Source organism: Culex quinquefasciatus, chromosome 1 (assembly GCF_015732765.1).
Source record: "Culex quinquefasciatus strain JHB chromosome 1, VPISU_Cqui_1.0_pri_paternal, whole genome shotgun sequence".
Taxonomy (NCBI): Eukaryota; Metazoa; Arthropoda; class Insecta; order Diptera; family Culicidae; genus Culex; species Culex quinquefasciatus.
Window position 1 is genome coordinate 126,305,413 of NC_051861.1, and position 21,895 is coordinate 126,327,307.

At 42.7% G+C, this 21,895-nt stretch overlaps 2 protein-coding genes across 4 annotated transcripts; one reads left to right on the plus strand and one right to left on the minus strand.

Moving 5' to 3' along the window:
* Positions 1-390: 390 nt before the first annotated feature.
* LOC6035107 (uncharacterized protein CG5902) lies at positions 391-8,591 on the minus strand. Its single transcript, XM_001845291.2, has 5 exons — positions 8,390-8,591; positions 2,538-3,061; positions 2,393-2,478; positions 2,102-2,332; positions 391-1,318 (listed from the first exon to the last, which is right to left on the minus strand). Exons 2-5 carry the CDS (start codon positions 2,801-2,803, stop codon positions 1,110-1,112), a joined length of 792 nt encoding a protein of 263 aa, XP_001845343.2. The 5' UTR covers positions 2,804-3,061; positions 8,390-8,591; the 3' UTR covers positions 391-1,109.
* An 885-nt stretch (positions 8,592-9,476) lies between these two features.
* On the plus strand, positions 9,477-21,635 carry LOC6035105 (N-terminal kinase-like protein). Of its 3 annotated transcripts, XR_005276829.1 has the most exons (12): positions 9,477-10,174; positions 11,968-12,521; positions 12,818-12,896; positions 12,959-13,180; positions 13,241-13,396; positions 13,457-13,721; positions 13,783-13,947; positions 14,199-14,344; positions 16,114-16,248; positions 16,310-16,703; positions 16,983-17,101; positions 17,603-17,741. XR_005276829.1 is itself a non-coding variant. In XM_038249759.1 (11 exons), exons 1-11 carry the CDS (start codon positions 9,788-9,790, stop codon positions 17,779-17,781), a joined length of 2,682 nt encoding a protein of 893 aa, XP_038105687.1. In that variant the 5' UTR covers positions 9,478-9,787; the 3' UTR covers positions 17,782-21,635. The 3 variants fall into 3 exon arrangements, 2 of the variants coding, with proteins under 2 accessions (XP_038105687.1, XP_038105688.1); XM_038249759.1 differs by lacking the exon at positions 16,983-17,101 and having other exon boundaries at positions 9,478-10,174; positions 17,603-21,635; XM_038249760.1 differs by lacking the exon at positions 16,983-17,101 and having other exon boundaries at positions 9,478-10,174; positions 13,783-13,917; positions 17,603-21,635.
* Positions 21,636-21,895: the final 260 nt, after the last annotated feature.

Genomic DNA, 21,895 nt, shown 5'->3' on the forward strand with positions numbered 1-21,895 from the left:
ATACATTTTGCCTTGTTTGCGAGTTTGGCAAACTGTCAAACACGTAAAATGCGATTTTGTTTGCGGTAGTGTAATGGCTCCTTAACGCGATTCGCGCAACCGATGGTTTCGGCAACAAATCGTTTCTCTTATCACTTAAGATTAATGCTTAAGAACGCGTACACGAAAAAATTTGTTTTTCTCTCTCTCTACTGTTTTGCTTCTGTCACGAATACTTAAATTTGGATTTTTTTTAGAGGAATCGATGCAAACAATTCAAGTGTTGATTGCATTGAAACTTTAAGTCGATTTTATAGATTTTTTTTGTTTTTATTGAAGTACTAGACGCTTTCTAGACTACAAACTGTTTTAGTGAGTTTTATTTATTGATTTCGTAAACGTCACGCCAAACTCGATTCAAAAAGTGTTTGTATTTTATCTCTTCTGTTAATTTAAAATATTATTTCTCTTCTTGCTATCATCGCAATATATGTTATTAGTACTATTTAGTTAGTATTTCTTTTTAGATTAATGAACATTTAGTTACCGCTTTCATTTGTTGCTTCCGTAATCTACCTCGTCGGTGCCCTAGCAAGCCGTCCGGGTGGACACTTTCGTCATGCAGGTGGCCACCGCTCTTCCTCTCCTCGTATATTTATATATTTAGGTATTATTAGAACTGTGTGTCTGTGTTTTGGTATCTTTTTATCTGCCTGAATCACACCGCCTGCTGCTGCGGCGGTTTAGTGAAAATAGCGGGATCGGGGTTGCTGGGGAGCTGCTGCCGGTGGCGGAAGGAACGGGGCCTGCGGCGGAACCGGATGGAACTGGAACGGGGGATGGAAACTGGGCTGATAGGATTGATGGTGGTGGGGGATCATCCCTGGCGGCGAGTACGACGGCAAGGACAAAGGCGAGGACGATGAGGACGAGCACAAGGACGAGGAAGAGGAGAACGATCCACCAGCACCACCGGTGGCCGGAGTTCCGCTCCATGCCATCGGCTGCTGGTGACAGATAGGCGACGGTTGCAGACTTTGCAACGGCTGCTGGTAGTGATGTAGCTGTTGTTGTTGTTGTTGTTGATGTTGCGGCGGAGGTCGTGGTGGAGGCAGATAAAAGACGTGTTGTTAGCATTGCACTTTACCGGGCACGTTGTACTGCGATTGTCCCGAGACGCCACGGCCCTCCACCAGGTCGCGGTACTCCCCGTACGTCATGTGGCACTCCTGGGACGTGTAGCGCGTCAGCTTGATCGAGCGACGCGTCTCCGGCGTGATGGCGGCCCGGTAGCCGCCCTTGCGCAGCAGCGAGTCGATCGTTTGCGTTTGGTCCCAGCCTGCGGAAGAGGGCGGGGTCTTAGCTTGCGGTATTCCATACGGTCTAGTGACAGGGATATCCGATTCTTGAACGTTTGCACAAAAAATGTTAAAACTTTTTCCAAACCTAGTTGTACAACATAATGCAACCATTACCGAACCGTATTCAAATAGAATTTACCATTTTTCAAATCATCAACCTCATTGTATCAAGTAAATCCTGCAGCATTTCTGCAGAAGCCTGCACATTTTGCCAGATTCTGGAAATTTTCTGTATCAAGTACTCCCGGAAACTGTCTTGTTGTATCAAGTATCTCCAGCAGCATACCTGCAGAAGCTTGCACATTTTGACAGATTCTGGAACATTGTTGTATCAAGTACTCCCGGAAACTGTCTTGTTGTATCAAGTATCTCCAGCAGCATTCCTGCAAAAGCTTGTCATTTCTGTATCAAGTACTCCCGGAAACTGTCTTGTTGCATCAAGTATCTCCAGCAGCATTCCTGCAAAAGCTTGTCACATTTGCCAGATTCTGGAACATTTCTGTATCAAGTACTCCCGCAAACTGTCATGTTGTATCAAGTGTCTCCAGCAGCATTCCTGCAAAAGCTTGTCACTTTTTGCCGGATTCGGGAACATTACCGTACCAAGAAATTCCAGCAGATGTTATGGTTTCCGCATCCAGAGACCTGCAAAATTTTACCATACGTTCTAGCGGCAAGTTTATCCAGCTGCGTAAGCGCCCAGGATTCCGACAGAAGCCATCCTGGAAAGATACAAACGGCACATCGCTCCGCACACTCACCCTGCTCGGTGGCGACCTGCGGCAGGTAGGTCGCGGTCCGCTTCGAGCCCCGTTCGTTGTAGAACTCTATCCGGATGCCGTGCGTGCCCAGTGTCCAGTCCAGGTAGCCGCGGGCCTCCTCGAAGCCCTGCAGGATCGACACCGACACGGTCAGTCTTTGGATCTCGTCCCGCGTGATCGGCGAGAAGCGCGAGTCCTTTAAAGCACTTGTTATTGCGTATTCTCGAAGACCTGCCCGGAGATGAATTCTGTGTAAGTTAGAGTTTAAGAGCAGAAATTGTGTCCAAGTACCTGAGTGAAGACGCATTGCGCTGAATGTTCCGATACATCCGCGCAAACGCCGGTCCTTCCCAATTTTCCAGGTAACAAACAATGGGCTGTTGAAGAAAACATGTTAGAACAGCGTCGACCTTTAAGCAAACATCACCCCTCTTACAATGGATCGTTGGTGAAGGACGGAGTACGAGGTTCCTCCAGGTTGTTCAGCTCCCGGTACAGCACCTCGAAGCAGTAGAAGCACATCTCCGGCATCTGGGCGCCCATCGACGAGTGGCCCACGTCGTTCCCGTGACCATTGGTCAGGTACCCGTTGTGGCCGTTCATGGCGGTTCCGTTGCTGCCCCCCTCGCCCGAGCAGTGCCCGTTCGCCGAGTAGTTCCCGTTGAGCTTTTGCTTCTTTGTCCCGCAACAACTGGACGACATGCTGCGTTCCCGGCGGTGCTCGCTGTTCTCGTCCGGTGGCCGTTTGTTGTTGGTTTTCGCGCTGACGTCCGACGAGTGTTTGCAAAGCCGTTCACAATCTGCCGTTTTGGGCGGCGATCCCGATTGCCCTGCTGCCGGGGCACCTGCTTCTGCTTTTACGGCTTCGCGTCCACCCACGTGCTCACCGTCCGCGCCGAAGTTCGACGTGGTTGCGCCGCTGCCGTGCTACTGGCCTTCACGGGGAAAGAGAGAAGTTTTCTGAAAGTGGAAAAGGCAAAACTGTAGATTAGGAAATGGCCTTAAAAAGAAACTTTTAAGCGATTTAAAGATGAAGCCCACTGCAAAAACTATGATGGAAGTTACTTTAATCATAAAACTAGTAACTTCTCTTCAGAGTGTCAAAACGAAAACAAAACGCTGTCACGTTAAAACCCAGTCGGGAAAAATGCAGTCAGCATCAAGCTTGAATCGTTCCTGCCAGAATGCTGGTAAAATTTCCAGTTTTTTTAGTTCTTTCAGAACGTTGTGACAAGATTGTACGTCAGGCCTTGACGCAAACGCAACATTTTGCGCCTGTCATCATAGCCTGCCAGTCATCAACCATTGAACAAAGCAACCCCTGCAGATTGTTCGACTGACAGCTGATGGAAAAATCGAACTGGCACAGCGTTCTGCGTGTTCTTAGCATAAAAGTTCTCTCCGTGCCATCCTCACATTTGAGTTCAACTCGATGCGTTTTCGTTTCGTTTTATTTGTGTGTGTGTGCTCGTGTGTTTACAAATTGACTTCTTTGTTGCTGTTTCTCACATTACACAGACAGTCCACCTTTTTCTGGTATTCGTAGCACGAAGCAAGCTGTCTGCCCAAATAATGCAATGCACTCAAAGAAGAGGAAAAAAAAGACGTTTGGCATTAGCCAAAATTAACACAAAGTTAATGTTTTCCTTTTTCTAGCCTACTTTGATTTCTTTTTTTTTCTGAGTGTCTTTCTTTCTCTTTTCTTCCACCCCTTCTTTTCTGTTTTTATCCAACACTTCTTGATCGTGCTATCCCCCTCCTTTCCTTTTCTTTCAACATTTTAGTAGTTTTTGTTCGCTTCATTTTCTTTGTGCGTTTTTTTCGTTACAAAACAACACTCACACACATGTAATTATGTAATGTTTGAGCAAGAGACTTTGTTGTCGTCGTTGAGTTGTTGTTTTTTTATGCTGGTCTCCTATAGAGTTATCTACGTGCGCATGTATTGCGTGTTTGTACACGAAGGGTTTTTAGGTTAAAATTAGGTTTTACGCCGTCGCGGCTAACCTCAATCGTGTTATTCTGTTTGACAGCTCGCGTGCACTGTTTACATAGACTTGGTCGTGTTCGAAACGAAAAGTGCGGGGTATTTTTTTTTATTCAAAGTCGGTCGAAATTGCAAAGCTAAGCGGTATGTATATTGCTAGTGAATTTATTTGCAAGATTTTAAGTTTTTTTTAATAATTTGCAGGAAACCGAAGGCGAAGTGGGCGGCAAACTTGTTTACATGACCTGCTCGCTGAACCCGAACGAAAACGAATCCGTGCTGCTGGCGGAGATGGTCGAGCAATGCCTCGTTCCGACGCTCAAGCAAAGCCCTGGGAACCGACCACCAAGGACATGCAAATCCCGGAAAACTACCGCACCGTCTTCCGACCGCTTATGCTCCAGCTCCAGCTCCCGAGGACTTAGTCAAGTTCAACCGATTCAACCTCGCCCTCCTCCACCAACAAAACACCGGCAGATTCTTCATCGTCCTGTTTGAAAGAAAAGAAGCTGCTCTCGGAGGATTTCCATCAAAACCGCCGTCGAAGGCCTGCGTAGCGGAACCACCCCAAAAGAAGCTAAAACGCTACCACCGCAACCCGCTCAACCTCCTGACTCGGTGCCGCGAAGACAAAAAGAAGAACATTTACTGGCCCAGGAGGGTCTCCAGATTGTGAACGGATGTATCGGCGCAGGATGGAGGACGCGTATTTTAAAGGACGACTTGATGCTGTTTAAAAACGATCCGGAGAAGCCGCCGGAAATCGAAGGGCTGGGCGAGGAAGGAGTTGGAACTGTGCAGATGTGTGTCGGAGTATCGGCGGATCCGTTTGCGGTGCGGAACTATTATCCTCCTCGTAGGCGATTCTTGACGTGGGCCTGACGGAAAAGGACAGTTTGTCCTTGGTCCAAACTCGTACCAGGAATTAGGATAAGGCTTCGATTTCTTAGAAGTTTTTAATGAAATAAAATTAAATTCAAGAGTTTTTTTATTAGGTCCTAGGAACATATGAAAAACAATAGCATATAGGACCTTCAAATAAAATCTAGAATTTTCTTCCGCAAATATTTGTTAGTATTTTCTTAATAAGAAACGTCGAAAAAATCAGCAAGAGGAAATTTTTTATGTGATGTTGAGGATTTCTCAATTAAATTTATTACTACACTCAACTCATTTTTAAACATCTGCTTACTGATTTTAAAAAATAATTTCTTTTGTGTTTTGATAACTTTTTAACCATATTTATTGTTTGCTTTATACATCCCATTTTTAATCTTGTGAATCATATTTCAAACGTTTCCCGAAGATATATACATTAGAATGTGAGCTTGTTTGGGTGGGCGTGCTGTGCTCAAATCCCAAATATGAGCTTGATTGAACTGAAGCTGCCTCTCCGCTTTTAAATTTTTATAGGTTTTAACACGTACAATTTTGTTTTCTAAATCTTAACATTCTTGGGTTAAAAAATAATAGATCATAACAAAAAAAAAGCTCTAGTATTCAAAAATTCAGAAACTCCAAAATTCAAAACTTTTTTAATTTTAAATGTTTTTTTTATCCAAAAACTTAAAAATTTCATTTTTTAAATATACAAAAAATAAAAAATACCCTACATTTCTTAAATTCATAAGTTAAAAAAATCTACATTCAAGACTCCAAAAATTTAAGAAAAAAATAAAGAAAATATTCAAATTAAATGCAAGAATTTATAAAGTCAAAAATTAAAAATTCTAAACAAATGAAAATTAAAAACAATCAAGTCAACAAAAAATTAATAATTCCCTATTTCTCAAATGTTAACATGTTTTAAACGCTTAATTGTTTAAATGCTTAATTTCTTAAATCCTTGAATTCTTATATTATTAAATATTTACAATTCTTAGTTCTTTAATTCAGTAATTTCTTGATTTCTTAATTCCTTAATTCTTAAGTTCAACCTATTGAAAAAAAGAACTGCAGAGTTCTTAAATTGTGGACATACCAAAAATCAAAAAATGTACAATTCTTAAATGCTTCCATTTTTTCACCAACTTAGATTACAGAAAAACTAATAACTTTTGAGTCATATTTCAGGTTAGAAAATTTTTGAGAAGAAAATAATACAAGCTTCGTGTTTCGATTTTTGAGTGACTCTTTGGTGAGTATCATCGGGTACGAACTGTATTTAATTTTTTAAACAGATTTAGTCTGATACAAATTGTATTGTTTCCCCCAAAGTTGGCCCGAAAAATCAGGAGCAAAAAATATTTTTCAAAAACTTCAATATTTTTATGAAAATTTAAGTGCAATTAGTTAAAATCAATTTAAAATGAATTTCCCTGCGTTTAGAATCATTTTTAGCATGTTTGGGTTGCTTTAAAAATCTTTTGATTTTTTGAAAATTTTCGATGTCTACTATCGCTAAAGTTTTTTTTTTCGCTAAAATTTTTGTTTTCGTCAAATTTTACATTTTTTGAAAAGTTTTATTGCAAAACAACTGAACTAGTGTAAAATACATTTTAAAACACTTTTTCCATGCAAATGTTGAAAGTATGGCATGTTATTTAAATATTTTTTTGCCCCCCCTCCATTCCGGCCAGAGCCGAGGGACAAAAACTTTTAAAAATATTTGCATCGGCCTTATAAACTTTTAAGATTCTCAAAATCATATATTTTATATTGTTTTAACCTGTTTACATTTTTTGTAATTTAATTTTATTTATTTTAATATTTATTCAAGGTTGCTAAATTTAATTTAATGTTTTAATTTCTATTTTGGATTTCTTTTTTTTTGCAAAAAATATTGTTATGGATTTTTATTCCGAGCGAAAATAAATTTGTTGCGTTTCATGATTTTAAAATTGTATTGATTTGTATACAACTCTAGAGTTTTTTTTAATAGGTCCTATTAACATATGAAAAACAATAGCTTATAGGACCTTTTCAAAAAAACTCTGGAACTTTATTTACACGTTTGTGATTTTTGCATTCCTTCCGACGGAGCTCTTAAAAGTAGAATGTGTTTAATTTTTGTTCTTAAACTTTTTTTTTATCACAGAAAAAAAAATATGAAACTCTGTGTATTTTTTTTATGTGGCGCGGAGTTCGCGCGGATTTTGTTTTCGGCTTCTCCGTAACAACCCTGACGACATGGTCCGCTAGACTGTAGTTGACCAGCAACCGAAGTACGGTCAATCCGGTTTTTGATGGAAATCCTCCGAGAGCAGCTTCTTTTTCTTTCAAACAGGACGATGAAGAATCTGCCGGTGTTTTGTTGGTGGAGGAGGGCGAGGTTGAATCGGTTGAACTTGACTAAGTCCTCGGGAGCTGGAGCTGGAGCATAAGCGGTCGGAAGACGGTGCGGTAGTTTTCCGGGATTTGCATGTCCTTGGTGGTCGGTTCCCAGGGCTTTGCTTGAGCGTCGGAACGAGGCATTGCTCGACCATCTCCGCCAGCAGCACGGATTCGTTTTCGTTCGGGTTCAGCGAGCAGGTCATGTAAACAAGTTTGCCGCCCACTTCGCCTTCGGTTTCCTGCAAATTATTAAAAAAAACTTAAAATCTTGCAAATAAATTCACTAGCAATATACATACCGCTTAGCTTTGCAATTTCGACCGACTTTGAATAAAAAAAAATACCCCGCACTTTTCGTTTCGAACACGACCAAGTCTATGTAAACAGTGCACGCGAGCTGTCAAATGACGTCACGGTGTAAAACCTAATTTGTACCCGACAGCAAAAACAAATGGTAAGCTAGTGTGCGTGAGATGAGGCTTAGATAGCTCTATGCTGCCACAATGGGAGGAAATGTATGTAATGGCCTGCTATGATGCCCCCCACGCTCCTCTTTTACGTCGCTGCAGTTTCAGCTGATGATTATGTTGAAAAAAAAGGGAAAATGACACAGCAAGCTGTGCGGGGCCAGCTGGTCTGACACTTCGGGGTGAATCACTCCCAATTTGGGGCGCTGAAAATTTCCACGGGATCAGAGTAGGCTGACGGTCCAGAGGAAAATCAATGTTTGACATTTTCTTGGAACTTGACGGCTCAAATTGATCAAAGATTGGCTTGGCAACCAGAAAATCCAGTTTTATTTTCCCCAGCGAGAAGTTCATGACATTTGGTGACGTCTTCCCAGGACAAAACTTTCACCCCTCAAGGTTCAATGATCCCGACGGGTTCAGGACTCCTCTTCCCCCTTCCGGATTCCGGACAGGAAATGCGCGCAATTTGACGTCGAAGACGTCGACCACGAAGGGGAAGAAACACAAAGAAGTTGGTATTGCTTCAACCATTTTCTACGGGAAGAAAGGTCCACCTACCTGGGGACCGTTCCGGAACCTGCGCTCGGGCGGGAACCACTAGGCGTGCTATTCCCGGAAGTGACCACACGAAGAGAAAACCCGAAGCCTTGAACACAAACGCGATTAACCAACCACACAGAATTTTCCACCTCCCTCGACGAGACGATGGCCACCAGCGAACTGAACAGAAAACCTCTTTTTGGCCTTCCCCCTCGTTCCGTCCACACGACGGCCGTGTGCGTGTGTGTGTGCGGGTTGGAAAGGTTTTTCTCCGTGTTGGAATGTAAACATCGAATGCAACACACAGACGCGAACAAGGGTTTGGTGGTGTGAGTGTGCGAGTGACAGTTCTGTCATGTTGCGCGCTCAGCTGTTGGTGAATGGTGAGGTTTCTGAAGGGGGAATGGGGAACAGAAATGTTGGAGTTTTCAAGAAATTTTATATATTTTTTTTAAATTTTTAGTTGAATGTTAACATTCTGTTTAAAAACAAAAAAAAAATATGAACTTAGTTTGGGTTTGGTCAGGATCTTCCTCGAGGAGGAGTCAAGTTTGTTTGACTGAACAAAGTTTAGAGTGTAACACACAGTGTGTTTGACAGCTAACGCGAAAACACGGAAAACACAAGACAAAATCGCGTGATCGCGTGCAGAATGTGTACGATTGAGCAACAGTGCAGTCGGAGCGCAAAGATCGCGGTGACAGATTTCTCTAATTTTCGTAAATCAGAGTGGAGTACCGGTTTCAAGTGGAAGAAATGACAGCTCTCTCATAAGGAAAAAGCTATTGTGTTTCATGTGTTTATAGGACCCTTTCAAAAAAAAAATATCTAGAATTCGACGTTGGCTGAGGATACCGAAAAGTTTGGTTATGTTACTGCTTGCAAAAAACAATAATGGAGCACTTCCATTCGAGCAGTTTTTGCTTTTTTCTACAATGTATTTCTTATGGAGCGAACTGTCAAAAACTGCTCGACTGCGGGTGCTCCATTATTAATAATTATTAACATTTCTCAGCAACACTTTTGGCTGTTTTTCAACTAATTCTGTTTTATGCCCTTTCCAAACCCCACCCCCGGACTGTCAAAGGCTGACGTTCGGCCGTCTCGCTCGCTCTGGCCGCTGGCCCTCAGTCTGGACAAGAAGGAAAAGTTCCATCACCAGTTCAGTTCCAACGAGCAGCAGTCAGAAAATTGTGTGTGAATCTGCGTCAGCAAAGCGAAAAAATTTCGGCCCTGCTCGGTTTGGGCCCCTCAAAATCGATTTTGAAAAGTTCGCGAAACCCGTGAAAACACGGATTGCGGTCCGGAGAGGTGCTTTGTTGTGATTTCGGAGCCTGTGTGGACGCGGGGAGTGGATTTTCGATTTTCCTGTTTTTTTTTTCTTCTCTCGCGTTCCGCGACGGGTGGTGAAGAAGGATGTGGTCCTTCTTCTCCCGGGACTCGGCCAAGGACTTTCCGTACGAGATTGGCGAGCCCGTGGCGCAGTTCGATTCGCGTAGCATCTGGTCGCTGCACCGGGGCAAGCGGAAAGGGTCGGCGGCGGCCGGAGTGGACGCCGAGGTGTCCGTGTTTGTTTACGACATCCGGAACGGGACCGACGTGAAGCTGGAGCTGGCCAAGGCGGCGGTCAAGCGGCTGAAAACACTGCGCCATCCGAGCATCCTCCAGTTTCTGGACAGCCTCGAAACGGACAAGGTGCTGTACGTGGCCACGGAACAGGTGGAACCGCTGGGGGCACACTCGCTCGGTGCCGAGGGCCACCAGCGGGAGCTGTACCTGGCCTGGGGCATCTTCCAGATCACGGTAAGCACGAAAGAACGGGGTCAAGGTGGAGGACGTACCCCGCTCTATTAAAACAAGGAGAAAGAGGATGCACACATGAGCTGTGGGGAGGTGTGTGTGCACTATACATTGCCCCTGCTCCCATTGCAACCCACCAACCGGATGCCCCCCCTCCATTTTCCCGAGGACATCCTCCCCGTCAATGGAAAAGGCAAACATATGTGAATGGAGCGCTGCTGCATTTGAAAAAAAAATCTCTTTATTCTATTCTGGAAGGGAAATTGTGTCTTTCAAAACTCCCAGAACTATCACCACAGCATGGACCGACGAGTGACGACTCCGACGATCCCAGAGCGAGGAAGAGCTAATAATTTAATTAATTATAACAATTTTCATCGTCAATATTGTTGCGCTTTTTGCGTTGGCTCGTGTTGTGGAAAGTAAAGACTGACGGGGAAAAACGAACAGCTTTCCTCCCATTTGCGTGTGGGCGGGTGGGTGTGCGAAGACGGTTCCGGGAAATTGTGCGGGCCATCTTAATGTGGTGGAAAGAGGCTGGGATGTTCCTAGAAAGTGGTTGGAAATATGCTACAATTGAAAAAGAAAAAAAATGATTTATTGCGATTTATCAAAACTTGACTTCCATTTTAAATCATTGTTTTGATTAAAGTGTTGCCAGAAACAAAATATTTACTGTTGGTTGAGTCTTTTAAATATCATTCCAACAATGCAAAAAAAGGTGTTTTTACATCCGACCTTGAAAAGAGACATTGATTCCTCTGAAGTTTTGATATCGCTTGACAGTGTTGCCAGACCGTAAAATTTTATATATATTATTTTTTTAATTATATTATTTTTTTAATCTGACCAACGACTCAAATGTATAGCATTTAAATCCATTAAAAGATCAAGATGTTCCATTTAAGAATTGCTATCTTTTGACTTTGTTACCAGATCATCTGACATTATAACTTATCTATTGGTCTTTTAAGTTCCTGTCCAAAGATGTTCAGAAAGGAGCTTCGAAAGTCAATTTCATTCAAATTTATAACATCGAGCCATGAATAGTTCTTAAATTCCATTTTATTCTTAATAAGGCTTTCTACGCGCACGTTCAAAATCACTCAGTTTTCGTCAAAACCGAACCTACTCAGAAATGAGTAAAGAGGGCATCTGTCAGATTTGAGCGAATTTCACTCAGAAATCCACGAAAACTGAGTGTTATTCACCCAGATTAGTTTGTTGGTTGGTCAAAGTCAAACTAAAAGTGACAAGCTGTCACTTTTCACACGGTGCTCACGCACACTATCGAAACAAACGCACGCAAAAAATAAGGTATATTTGAATCAACAAAACGTTTTGTTGAATTGAAAATCAAGATTTTGTTGAATCAACGCTAAACGTCAAAGCAACTTTTTCAAAACAATAAAAGATTTTTGTGGATTTGAGAAAATCAAGGTTTGTTTCAACGCAAAATCGGCGTTGATTATATTCAACAAAAATTTTGTTGATTCAAAACTCGTACAGGCTGATTCTACATAATATTTTTCTGCTTTCGTTTGGTAGTGTGTGTGAACTCCATGTAAATGGGGTGTCAAACTAAAAAGTGACCTCGTTCGTTTGACAACAGTTGGTGTCAAACCATCGGGGTTTGAGTGTATCTATAAAACAATAAAGTAAGATAGTACTGGAGGAATTCTTCGCCATCCTGGTACAAGAATCGAACTCACCACATCTAGATTGGAAATTTATATTTGAAAATTGATAATCCTAAAATACAAACACAACACCTTTCTCCCTCTTCCAATTGCCAGCGCGCCCTGTCCTTCCTCAACAACGATGGCAACCTGCGCCACAACAACGTCTCCGTTTGGTCCGTGTTCGTCAACGCCAGCGGCGAGTGGAAGCTCGGCAGCCTGGAGTACGTGTCCTCGACGGATGCGTCCGGAGCGGCGCCACCGATCAAAATTCCCCCGGCGTTGGAGATTTACGACCCGCCCGAGAAGAACGACCAGGCCAAGCTAAAGTCGGTGACCAAGTGCTCGACCGACATGTGGGGGCTGGGCTGTCTGGTTTGGGAGTCGTTCAACGGGCCGCTGCGTGCCCGAGGAAACCTGAAGGATCTGGCTGGGGTTCCCAAGTCGTTGGCTCCGCTGTACTGCGAGCTGGTCGGGGCCTCGCCGGCCAATCGTCCCAATCCGGCCGATGTGATTACCAAGTGCCGCAAGCCGGGTGGATTCTTCAAGAATGACCTCGTGGATACGTTGCTGTTTCTGGAGGAGATCCAGATCAAGGACAAGGCCGAGAAGAATCGATTTTTCAGCGCGCTGACGCCCCAGTTGGACAACTTTCCGGATAATGTGTGCAAGTGAGTTTTGCTTCTAGAATCAGCTTGGAGCCAAGGGGTTGGAAACTCTTAGATCTATAATTATTTTGTTAACCAGTATATCAAAATATATGTTAGTATACTTATTATTTCCTTCCAGTCGCCAGTATACTTACCAATATACTGAGAGTATCTTAATATACTAACAGTTTATTGCTGTTCGGTAAGTATACTAACAAGTAAACTGGAATATCGTTAGTATACTCAGTATTCTTAAGTAATATTAGAGTTTCCAGCCCCTTGCTTGGAGCAGGAATACAATTTCGTCTTTGTTTCAGGAACAAAATTCTTCCCCAACTCATCACGGCCTACGAGTACGGAGACGCGGGCTCTGCGGTGCTAGCTCCAATGTTCAAGGTTTGTAGCTTCTTCGTTGATATCTGAAACGAATTTGATCCATCACTCTCTCGTTCCTCTAGCTCGGTCGATTACTGGACGAGGTCGAGTACCAGAAGCGAATAGTTCCGTGCGTCGTGAAGCTGTTCGCATCGACCGATCGCGTAACGCGATCGCGACTCCTACAGCAGCTGGAACTGTTCATCGGGCACCTCCAGACGGGCGTCGTCAACGATCAGATCTTTCCGCAGATAGCCCACGGCTTTCTGGACACCAATCCAACGATTCGGGAACAAACTGTTAAGGTTGGTAGCTTGGAATAGTCGAGAATTTTAGATCACTTCGATATCTGTTGATTTTTTTAGTCAATCATTCACCTAGCGCCAAAGCTAAACTACAACAACTTGAACGTTGAGGTTCTGCGACACTTTGCACGGTTACAATCACGGGACGACCAGGGTGGAATCCGCACCAATACGACCGTCTGTTTGGGGAAGATCGCACCACACTTGCATCCGCAGGTAAGTCTTCTTGCCCTCATGGATTCGCTTCAAAATCTGAAAGCGATCTCCTACTTTCAGGTTCGACAACGGGTCCTCGTTTCGGCGTTCATCCGAGCCATGCGAGATCCGTTCCCGCCGGCACGGGTCGCTGGCATTCTGGCACTGGCCGCCACCCAGCAGTACTTCCTGCTGGCGGAGGTCGCGAACCGCATCCTGCCGGCGCTCTGTCCACTGACCGCAGACCCCGAGAAGACGGTACGCGATCCGGCCTTCAAAACGATACGGGGCTTCCTCGGCAAGCTGGAGAAGGTCAGCGAGGATCCGAGCCTGCGCGAGAGCATGGGTAAGTGGAAAGCTAGTATGCCTGACGAAACGCTGAGTTTAAATTCTTGATCTTTCCACAGAGGCCGACGTTCACACGGCGACTCCGTCGCTGGGCAATGCGGCGGCCACGTGGGCCGGCTGGGCCGTGACGGCCGTCACCGCCAAGTTCTACCGCAGCCAGAGCGATACGGCGCGGCCACGGCCACCCCTAACTGGTAAAAATTTGAGTAAACCTGCTTCGCTGGGTATGTAGGCGTACGCTAGGACGTCACTTTTTATCTCTAATTTTCCTTTCCACACACACCACACGTTGGCACACACACACTGACAACTCCCCAAAACTCTAAGAGAAACCCGCCTAGAAGTTTTCAAACCTTGCGTTCGATGTAGCTCGTTTTTGTAGCTGGTAGTCGCTGCCGTTTAGTTGTCACAACCGAAACCCCAGCAGAACGCCAAGAATCCCCTTCACTAATCTTCGCTCTGGACCGTCTTTCAGAACAACCCTCGAGCAGCAGCATCTCGACGACAACGAGCAGCGTCACGTCGATGACGTCGCTGGAGCACGAGAGCGCGGACACGTCGGCGTCTGCGAGCGACTACGGACCGGACAACTGGGACCACGAGAACTGGGGCGATATGGACGTGAGTATAGCGGTGGGATTGGGTTGAAACGTGGAGAGCTAAGCAGAAACGCTGACAAATTGAAATGTAAAGGAGCAGAGACGCTGACAAACTGAAACGTAAAGAAGCTGAGACGCTGACAATTTAAAACGTAAGGAAGCAGAGACGCTGACAAATTGAAACGTAAAGAAGCAGAGATGCTGAAAATTCAAACGTAAAAAAGCAGAGCCGTTGACAAATTGAAACGCAATGAAGCAAAGAGGCTGCAAATTGAAACGTTAAAGAAGCAGAGACGCTTAAAAATTGAAACGTAGAGAAGCAGAGACGCTGACAAATCGAAACGTAAAGAAGCAGAGATGCTGACAAATTGAAACGTAAAGAAGCTGAGACGCTGATAAATTGAAACGTAAAGAAGCAGAGTCGCTGACAAATGGAAGCGTAAAAAAGCAGAGACGCTGACAAATTGAAATGTAAAGAAGCAGAGACGCTGACAAATTGAATCGTAAAGAAGCAGATACGCTGACAAATGGAAGCGTAAAGAAGCATAGACGCTGACAAATTGAAACGTAAAGAAGCAGAGACGCCGACAAATCACAACGTAAAGAAGCAGTTACGCTGACAAATTGAAATTTAAAGAAGCAGAGACGCTGACAAATTGAAACGTAAAGAAGCAGAGACGCTGACAAATAGAAGCGTAAAGAAGCAGGGATGCTGGTAAATTTAATACTTAAAGAAGCAGAGACGCTGACAAATTGAAACGTTAAGAAGCAGAGACAGATACAAATTGAAACGTAAAGAAGTAGAGATGCTGGTAAATTCAAAAAGTAAAGAAGCAGATACGCTGAAAAATTGAAACGTATAGAAGCAGATACGCTGATCAATAGAAAGGTAAACAAGCAGGGACGCTGATTACATGAAACGTAAAGAAGCAGAGACGCTGACAAATGGAAGCGTAAAGAGGCAGAGACGCTGACAAATCGACACGTAAAGAGGCAAAGACGCTGTCAAATTGAAACGTAAAGAAGCAGAGCCGTTGACAAATTGAAACGTCAAGAAGCAGAGACGCTGACAAATTGAAACGTAAAGAAGCAGAGACGCTGACAAATTGAAACATAAAGAAGCAGAGACGCTGACAAATTCAACGTGAAGAAGCTGAGACGCTTAAAAATTGAAACGTAGAGAAGCAGATACGCTGACAAATTAAAACGTATAAAAGCAGAGACGCTGACAAATTGAAACGTAAAGAAGCAAAGACGCTGACAATTTAAAACGTAAGGAAGCTGAGACGCTGTCAAATTGACACGTAATGAAGCAGATACGCTGAAAAATTGAAACTTAAAAAAGCAGAGACGCTGACAAACTGAAACGTAAAGAAGCAGAGACGCTGACAAATTGAAACGTAAAGAAGCAGAGACGCTGACAAATTGAAACGTAAAGAAGCAGAGACGCTGACAATTGAAACGTAAAGTAGCAGAGACGCTCACATATTGAAACGTAAAGAAGTAGATACGCTGACAAATTTAAACGTTAAGATGCTATGACGCTGACAAATTGAAACGTAAAGAAGCATATATGCTGATAAATTGAAACCTTAAAAGAGCAGAGACGCTGTCAATTTGAAACGTGAAGAAGCAGTGACGGTAATCAACTGAAACGTAAAGATTGCTGAGATGCCGACACGTTGCTCTGTAGTAAAACAGATTTTTCCGTAAAAAAGCTTACACGTTTCAACAAATCGCAATGGTTCTGATAGTTCAGACTTAAAAGTTGATGAATCTTTTTTTTTGTAGACATCACAGGACCCGAGCAGTCCAATGGCCGGCACGTCGAACCCGCTTACCACAAGTCTCAACATCGTCAGCACGGCGAATGACACGCGAGACGGTTGGGACAACGAGGACTGGGGTAGTTTGGAGGAAGATCCGGTACAGTTCTGTTTAATTTTCTAGTGGAGTAAGATGGTTTAACTGGTGGAATTATTTTTAGAACGAAGCGCTCGACGAAAAGGAAGAGGATGAACTGGTTCGCAACCAGCAGCATCAGCGTCAGTCCTCGTCCGGCGTGCCATCGTCGACGACCACGAGTGCGTCCACGTCCTCCGGTGCCACGGTTGTGCCCTACCTGCCCAGTTCCAACAACAATGCCAACAACAATCTCCCGAATCACCACCACAACAACAGCACGTCGTCGTCGCCGGCGCCGCCACCGGTGGTGACGTCCACGACGCCCATGGGGGTGCCGCACAGTAGTCCCAGCAAAATGCTAGCGCTGAAGAACATGACCAACATCATGATCAACAACTCCAACTCGAACTGGAGCAACGCGGGCGGGGACGGCTGGGCCGATGGCGATTTTGAACCGATCGACGAGCCGAGCACAGGTTTGTGATAATTTCTCTTTTCTTAGCCATTTTGTTTTCGTCATTTCCATTTCATCATGAGCCCTCCAATCAATTGGCCGTCATTCTTTCGTTATCTTGGATTTTGTAACCGCTTCTTTGGAAGTCACCCGTTTAGGTTGTTTCGTTCGTTTGTGCCCTCCCAACACGGTCTGTTTTACCCTTTCTGAATGTCTGTCTGTCTGTTTGTCTGTGTCCTGTCTTGTCTTCTTTCCAATTGAAACCCGAAAAAACAAAATTCCCACGCGGTCGCGAGCACAGACAGCATTACTAGTAGTCTCCATCGGAGGGGACACTTTTTGAAGAAGCACGCCGCGATGAAGTGAACCGAAATGCCCCGGACGGTGAAGCCGGCGACGTCGAAAACAGCGACCAAGACCGTGAGTTCTTCTTCTTGTTTGGTCTCGTTTTTGTTCGTTTTTGGAAATTCGCTTCTTTTTGCTGACTTGTTTAGTTTAGTTCAGTTTGTCCGATTTCTTTGGTGCACAAATTTATAGTAGAGAATCATCAAAATTTTGTCATCCATCTAGTCTCGAGAGGGTGAGCGAGGTTTTTTGGTAGAATCGTATTCCTGGCGTTGTGTCTCTGGGTTCTCTATTGTACTTTAAATGAGTTTCTTGTTTAAATAAAGGAATGGAAGTTTAGTTTGAAAAGACAAACAATCGTAAATCACTAGAGCCATCTAGTTTTGAACGCGTGTACCACACTTAGAACTGTCAAACGCGTGTGGTGAATTAAATTTGCCGTGGTGAGTTTAGAATCATTCAAGTTGACAGCTTAATTTTTTCTGTTTAATGGATTGTCAAAGAGATTTACGTTTGTTTGTCCGATTTCTAAAATGTGATCCTTGCCAATGACCAACGATTATCCTTCCAAAACAGGAAACTCCAAGCTGGACGAGGCCCGGCGGAAGCGTGAAGAGAAGAAACAGCAAAGGCAGCGCGAACTTGAGGCTCGGAGGGCGGCCCGAAGTGCGGGTGGACCGGGTGGGGCCGGAGCGGGTGGCCCCGGAAGTAGTGGTCCGATGAAGCTGGGCGCCAAAAAAATCCAGCTCGATTGAGTAAGCGAAACCGGCGACGACGACGACGACGACGACGATGGACATGGAGCAGAACGGAACTAGGCGGAAGATGTTGTTGTTGTTTGATTGTAAGTGAACTTTGTTTGGAAAAAGAGGAAATCCCGGAACGGAAATGGGTACGTATCGGAACCGTTTGTCATTGTCTGCGTGTGAATGTGTGTTTGTCCCTGTCTGTCGTAAGTTGGGGAAGGAAGGAGAATGACGTCGGATCGTCGCCAGCGTAATTTTATTTTTTGGATTTAAAATTGGAATGTTACTTAAAGAAACATTCCGACTAAGTCAAAAATACGAGGAAAAAAAAGCGGAAGGAACTCGGAACTTGAGCGTGCGGAAAAGGAAATTGAAAAACAGGGTTTGTGAAGAGTAAGATTTTTTCGCTCCTTTCGCAAGGGCATTTGTCATCATCTTGTATTAGCTTTAACTAATGAATTATACGAATTTAGAGACTTTTTCCTAATTAAAAAAAAAAAAAACAAATTACTCGTAAAATACAAGTAAAACATCAAAAAACCGCGCAGATTTGAAACCAAACTCCGCCATTCGTACCTACACAAGTATATTTCTCCGTGTTTCCCCTTGGAAAAGCAGCTGGGTGAAAAAGCTCGGTCGATTTAAACAAAAGTCTGTAGATAGGCATGAATTACCAAAAGAAAAGAGAAGAGTAAACAAAAAAAACACAACATAGATAGTGAGAAATTTATTGAAACTAACTGCACCTTAATAGAATTTAAAAGTCAAACCCGCACACACAAAAAAAAAAAGAAATGCCCGCATGCTCCCAGTGTAAAACCAATCGAAACCGAAAAATCAAATAGTTGTTTAATATGTCTCTCCCGCTCTCACTCTCTAGCGATCAAGTCAATCCAGATGAAAAGCAACCTTTTCCCATCGCTTCCGCCAACCGATTTTTTCCACTTAGGGGCGAAATTTTCGCCTAATTTAGAAAACAAAAAGTTACGTGACGAGTGCACCCTGGCGAAGGTTCCAATGTAGGCCGAAACGTTGGATTAGCGGATTTTTTGTTTGTGTTGTTGCTTTTAACGTTCCTGCGGTTATTTTGAAATGTTTCAGAATGCTTTAGCCAATATTGACGTAACCAAATGTCACTTTCTACATATAGGTTTTACACCGTGACGTCATTTGAGCTCGTGTGCACTGTTTACATGATCTTCGTCGATTGTCGACGAATTTTTCCGAACAAAATCGACGACCGCATCGATCTGTGCTAAGTCCATGTAAACAGTGCACTTCTTCTAACCTCCAAATCGAGTCGGCGTAAAACCTAAATGCCAAACTCGTACAAAGTTTATCGCCGGATCTCTTCCGAAATAGATCCTTCAGCAAGATTGTACTGGTTTGACGTTTGCTGAGTGTATGCCGAATAGTTAATTTGGCAGTTTTAGAGTGGTTGTCAATTAATGTCAATTGAACTGTCATTTGATAGATTGCCACATTCACTGATTCATTGTCACTAAGTGATTTGTTGACATATTTGGAACCCTCCACAAACGTCAAACCAAACCAATTTGTTTCCGGAATAAATCCAAAAAAGATCCGGCAGCAACTTTGTACTGGTTTAACGTTTGCTGGGGGTGCTGAAAAATTTGATTAGGGAGTGTTTTTTTATTACGTAACGCAGTTTTTTAAGATTTTGAGAGGGAGAGAAGGTCATATTTTTTTTTGCGTTACGCTATAAAAGAACGCTCCTTTATGTCACTGTTTGCGAAAAATAATAAACCCTAGAATTTTGTTGCGATTAAACGTACTCAAAAATGAGTTGTTATTATAGAGTAAGATCGGATTACTTCAAAATTGCCTTCTGAATCAAGGTTTGTAGATTAGTAAGGTAAGGCGGGTTTTCAAGCTGTCAAAATAGTTAGTTAGCTCGAAACCCGGGTTTTATAAGGAGAATTTCAGAAAAGTGAAAATTAGGCTATTTTTCGGGCAAGTTTCACCAGTTTTTTTTTTTCTGTGGGATTGTTAAGCATGCCAAACTTAACCGAAATATGCTTTTAAAACACAAATATTTTTTCAAAAAAATAAATTCAACCAAACACGTTTTTCGGTTCAGTTTGGCATGCTTAATAACCACACAGAAAAAATCCGGTGAAATTTGTCCGGAAAATGGTCACAATTTTACTTTTCTGAAATTCTCCATATAAAATCCGGGTTTCGTGTTAACTATTTTGACAGCTGGAAATTCTCGCCTTACCTTATCTAATCTACATACATGCTCCTGATTCAGTTTTATGTCATTAGTAAAATTAAGGTAAACTTCACTTAAGTTTAGCTAAATTTCACTCTACTTTTTTGAGTTGTTATTACTCAAACCTGACATTTTATTTGAAACCGAGTTGGATTTAGAAATGCAGCATTGAAATTGCAGCTAAAATAAAATGTTTCATGAGTTCGCAACCCGCACTCAAAATTAGACTTTTGGCTCTTTACTCATTATTGAGTAAGGTCAGATTTCATCAAAATTACGCTTTCTACGGCTAAAGCCAAATGTCAGATTAAGTTTAAATTATAAATTATATATATCTGGGGAACATTCTCCCCTATTTATGTTGAGTAATTATCACTCAATTCTGACATTTCACTTGTCACTCATTCCGGAGTAGGTTTTCGTTTGAAACGTTTCAAAATAAACTGTTTTCAAGACTTTGCTAGATCGCGCACAATCTCCGTCTCCAGTACACAATACAGTTGATGTATTTTCTCCCGAATTTGTCAAAGCTCCCACCTTATGAAGAAGAAAACAAGTCTAAACCGAAAGTAAATTCACATTGCAAAGAGAAGAAATCATACATTATTTAGCGTCAGAGAGAGCATTTGCAGCCGAATTTGCTCCAGCTGTTGTGCGTGCGCCAATAGTAACAAAAAAAAATACATCTTATTTAGCTGAAGCGTTCGACCTACGGATGTAACTAAACTAAAGTAAACAAAAATAGCACAGATGGTAGAAGAAGATAAAAAAAAACATTGCCTTTTTATATTAAAAAACAGTAAAAGTAATTAAAGAAAGTAAAATCAAGTAAATTTGAAGTGGTAATCGAATCGATAGAGAACTCTTTTTTGTAATATTTGGATATTTGTAACGACTAAGAGAAACATAGCAGAACAGGCAAATGAAGAAAGTCTCTAAAAGCAACACAGAAAAAAAGTATAATTAAACAAATACAAGTAGTGTGAATGACCAAAAAACCAAAGCTCTTGGCGAAAGAGACAAGCGACAGTCGAGTGAGGTGGAATTAGACCAAAATACACACACCCACAGAGAGCAAAACAAAAAACTTATGAAACTTATGAACGCGTCGAAATTTCGTATTTTTGTGTGTCAAAAGGTCGATCGATCCCACTGTCAGTTTGTCGAAGACGATCATTTTTGGTGGGGGAGGGCGGAAATTCCGCGAGTTTCGCGGTTCCGAGGGCGGTTCTGGCCTAATTTGCAAAATTCCACAACGTTGGACGAAATTTAACGTAAGAAAGAGGCGCGAAACGGGCGGAATTTCGAAATCGGTGTTTATCAGTCGTGTAAGAAGAAACAAGCAAAAGCAAACAAGTTTAACTCAAAGTTACCAGCGTGGAAAACAAATCTACTCTTGGTCTCTGTCGCGTCTGTATTTAAGGGGTGGATGCAATGAGATAGTCTTTCAGTTTTTTCGTACTTTCCGTTTCCGAAGCTTTTGAAGATTAGAAAAAAATAGAGGAACGACCATATTGAGATGAGCGAGCGAGCGAACGATGGTGAAGCAGGAGAAGTAGAAAGAGATGATAATTTTTAATGTATAATAAATGTAAAATCCGAAAATATCGAATTGAGAAAAGAAAAACAAACTGAAATTCATTTATGGGGATAGAAACGAAAGAAAGCATAAAACCTTCTTAAAATTAATTTTCCGAATAAAAAATAAGGAAAAAATGACAACATCATCCTTCAAATCACTCAATTTTCATTAAAAACAAACCTACTCAAAAATGAGTAAATGGGGCCAAGTGGGAGATCTGAGAGGATTCCACCCAAATCTGACATTTGACCTTTTACTCACTTCTGAGCAGGTTTGGTTTGGACGAAAATTGAGTGATATAGATT

What these genes read in the sequence shown, in the direction of transcription:
- LOC6035107 (XM_001845291.2), bottom strand. Translation starts at nt 2,803, where the DNA reads ATGTCGTCCAGTTGTTGCGGGACAAAGAAGCAAAAGCTCAACGGGAAC. An exon ending in CGCAATGCGTCTTCACTCAG is followed by an intron (nt 2,333 to 2,392) that starts GTACTTGGACAC and finishes ATCTCCGGGCAG; the next exon opens with GTCTTCGAGAATACGCAATA. An exon ending in GCAGGTCGCCACCGAGCAGG is followed by an intron (nt 1,319 to 2,101) that starts GTGAGTGTGCGG and finishes CCTCTTCCGCAG; the next exon opens with GCTGGGACCAAACGCAAACG.
- LOC6035105 (XM_038249759.1), top strand. Translation starts at nt 9,788, where the DNA reads ATGTGGTCCTTCTTCTCCCGGGACTCGGCCAAGGACTTTCCGTACGAG. An exon ending in CACCACACTTGCATCCGCAG is followed by an intron (nt 13,397 to 13,456) that starts GTAAGTCTTCTT and finishes TCCTACTTTCAG; the next exon opens with GTTCGACAACGGGTCCTCGT. An exon ending in GAGCCTGCGCGAGAGCATGG is followed by an intron (nt 13,722 to 13,782) that starts GTAAGTGGAAAG and finishes ATCTTTCCACAG; the next exon opens with AGGCCGACGTTCACACGGCG.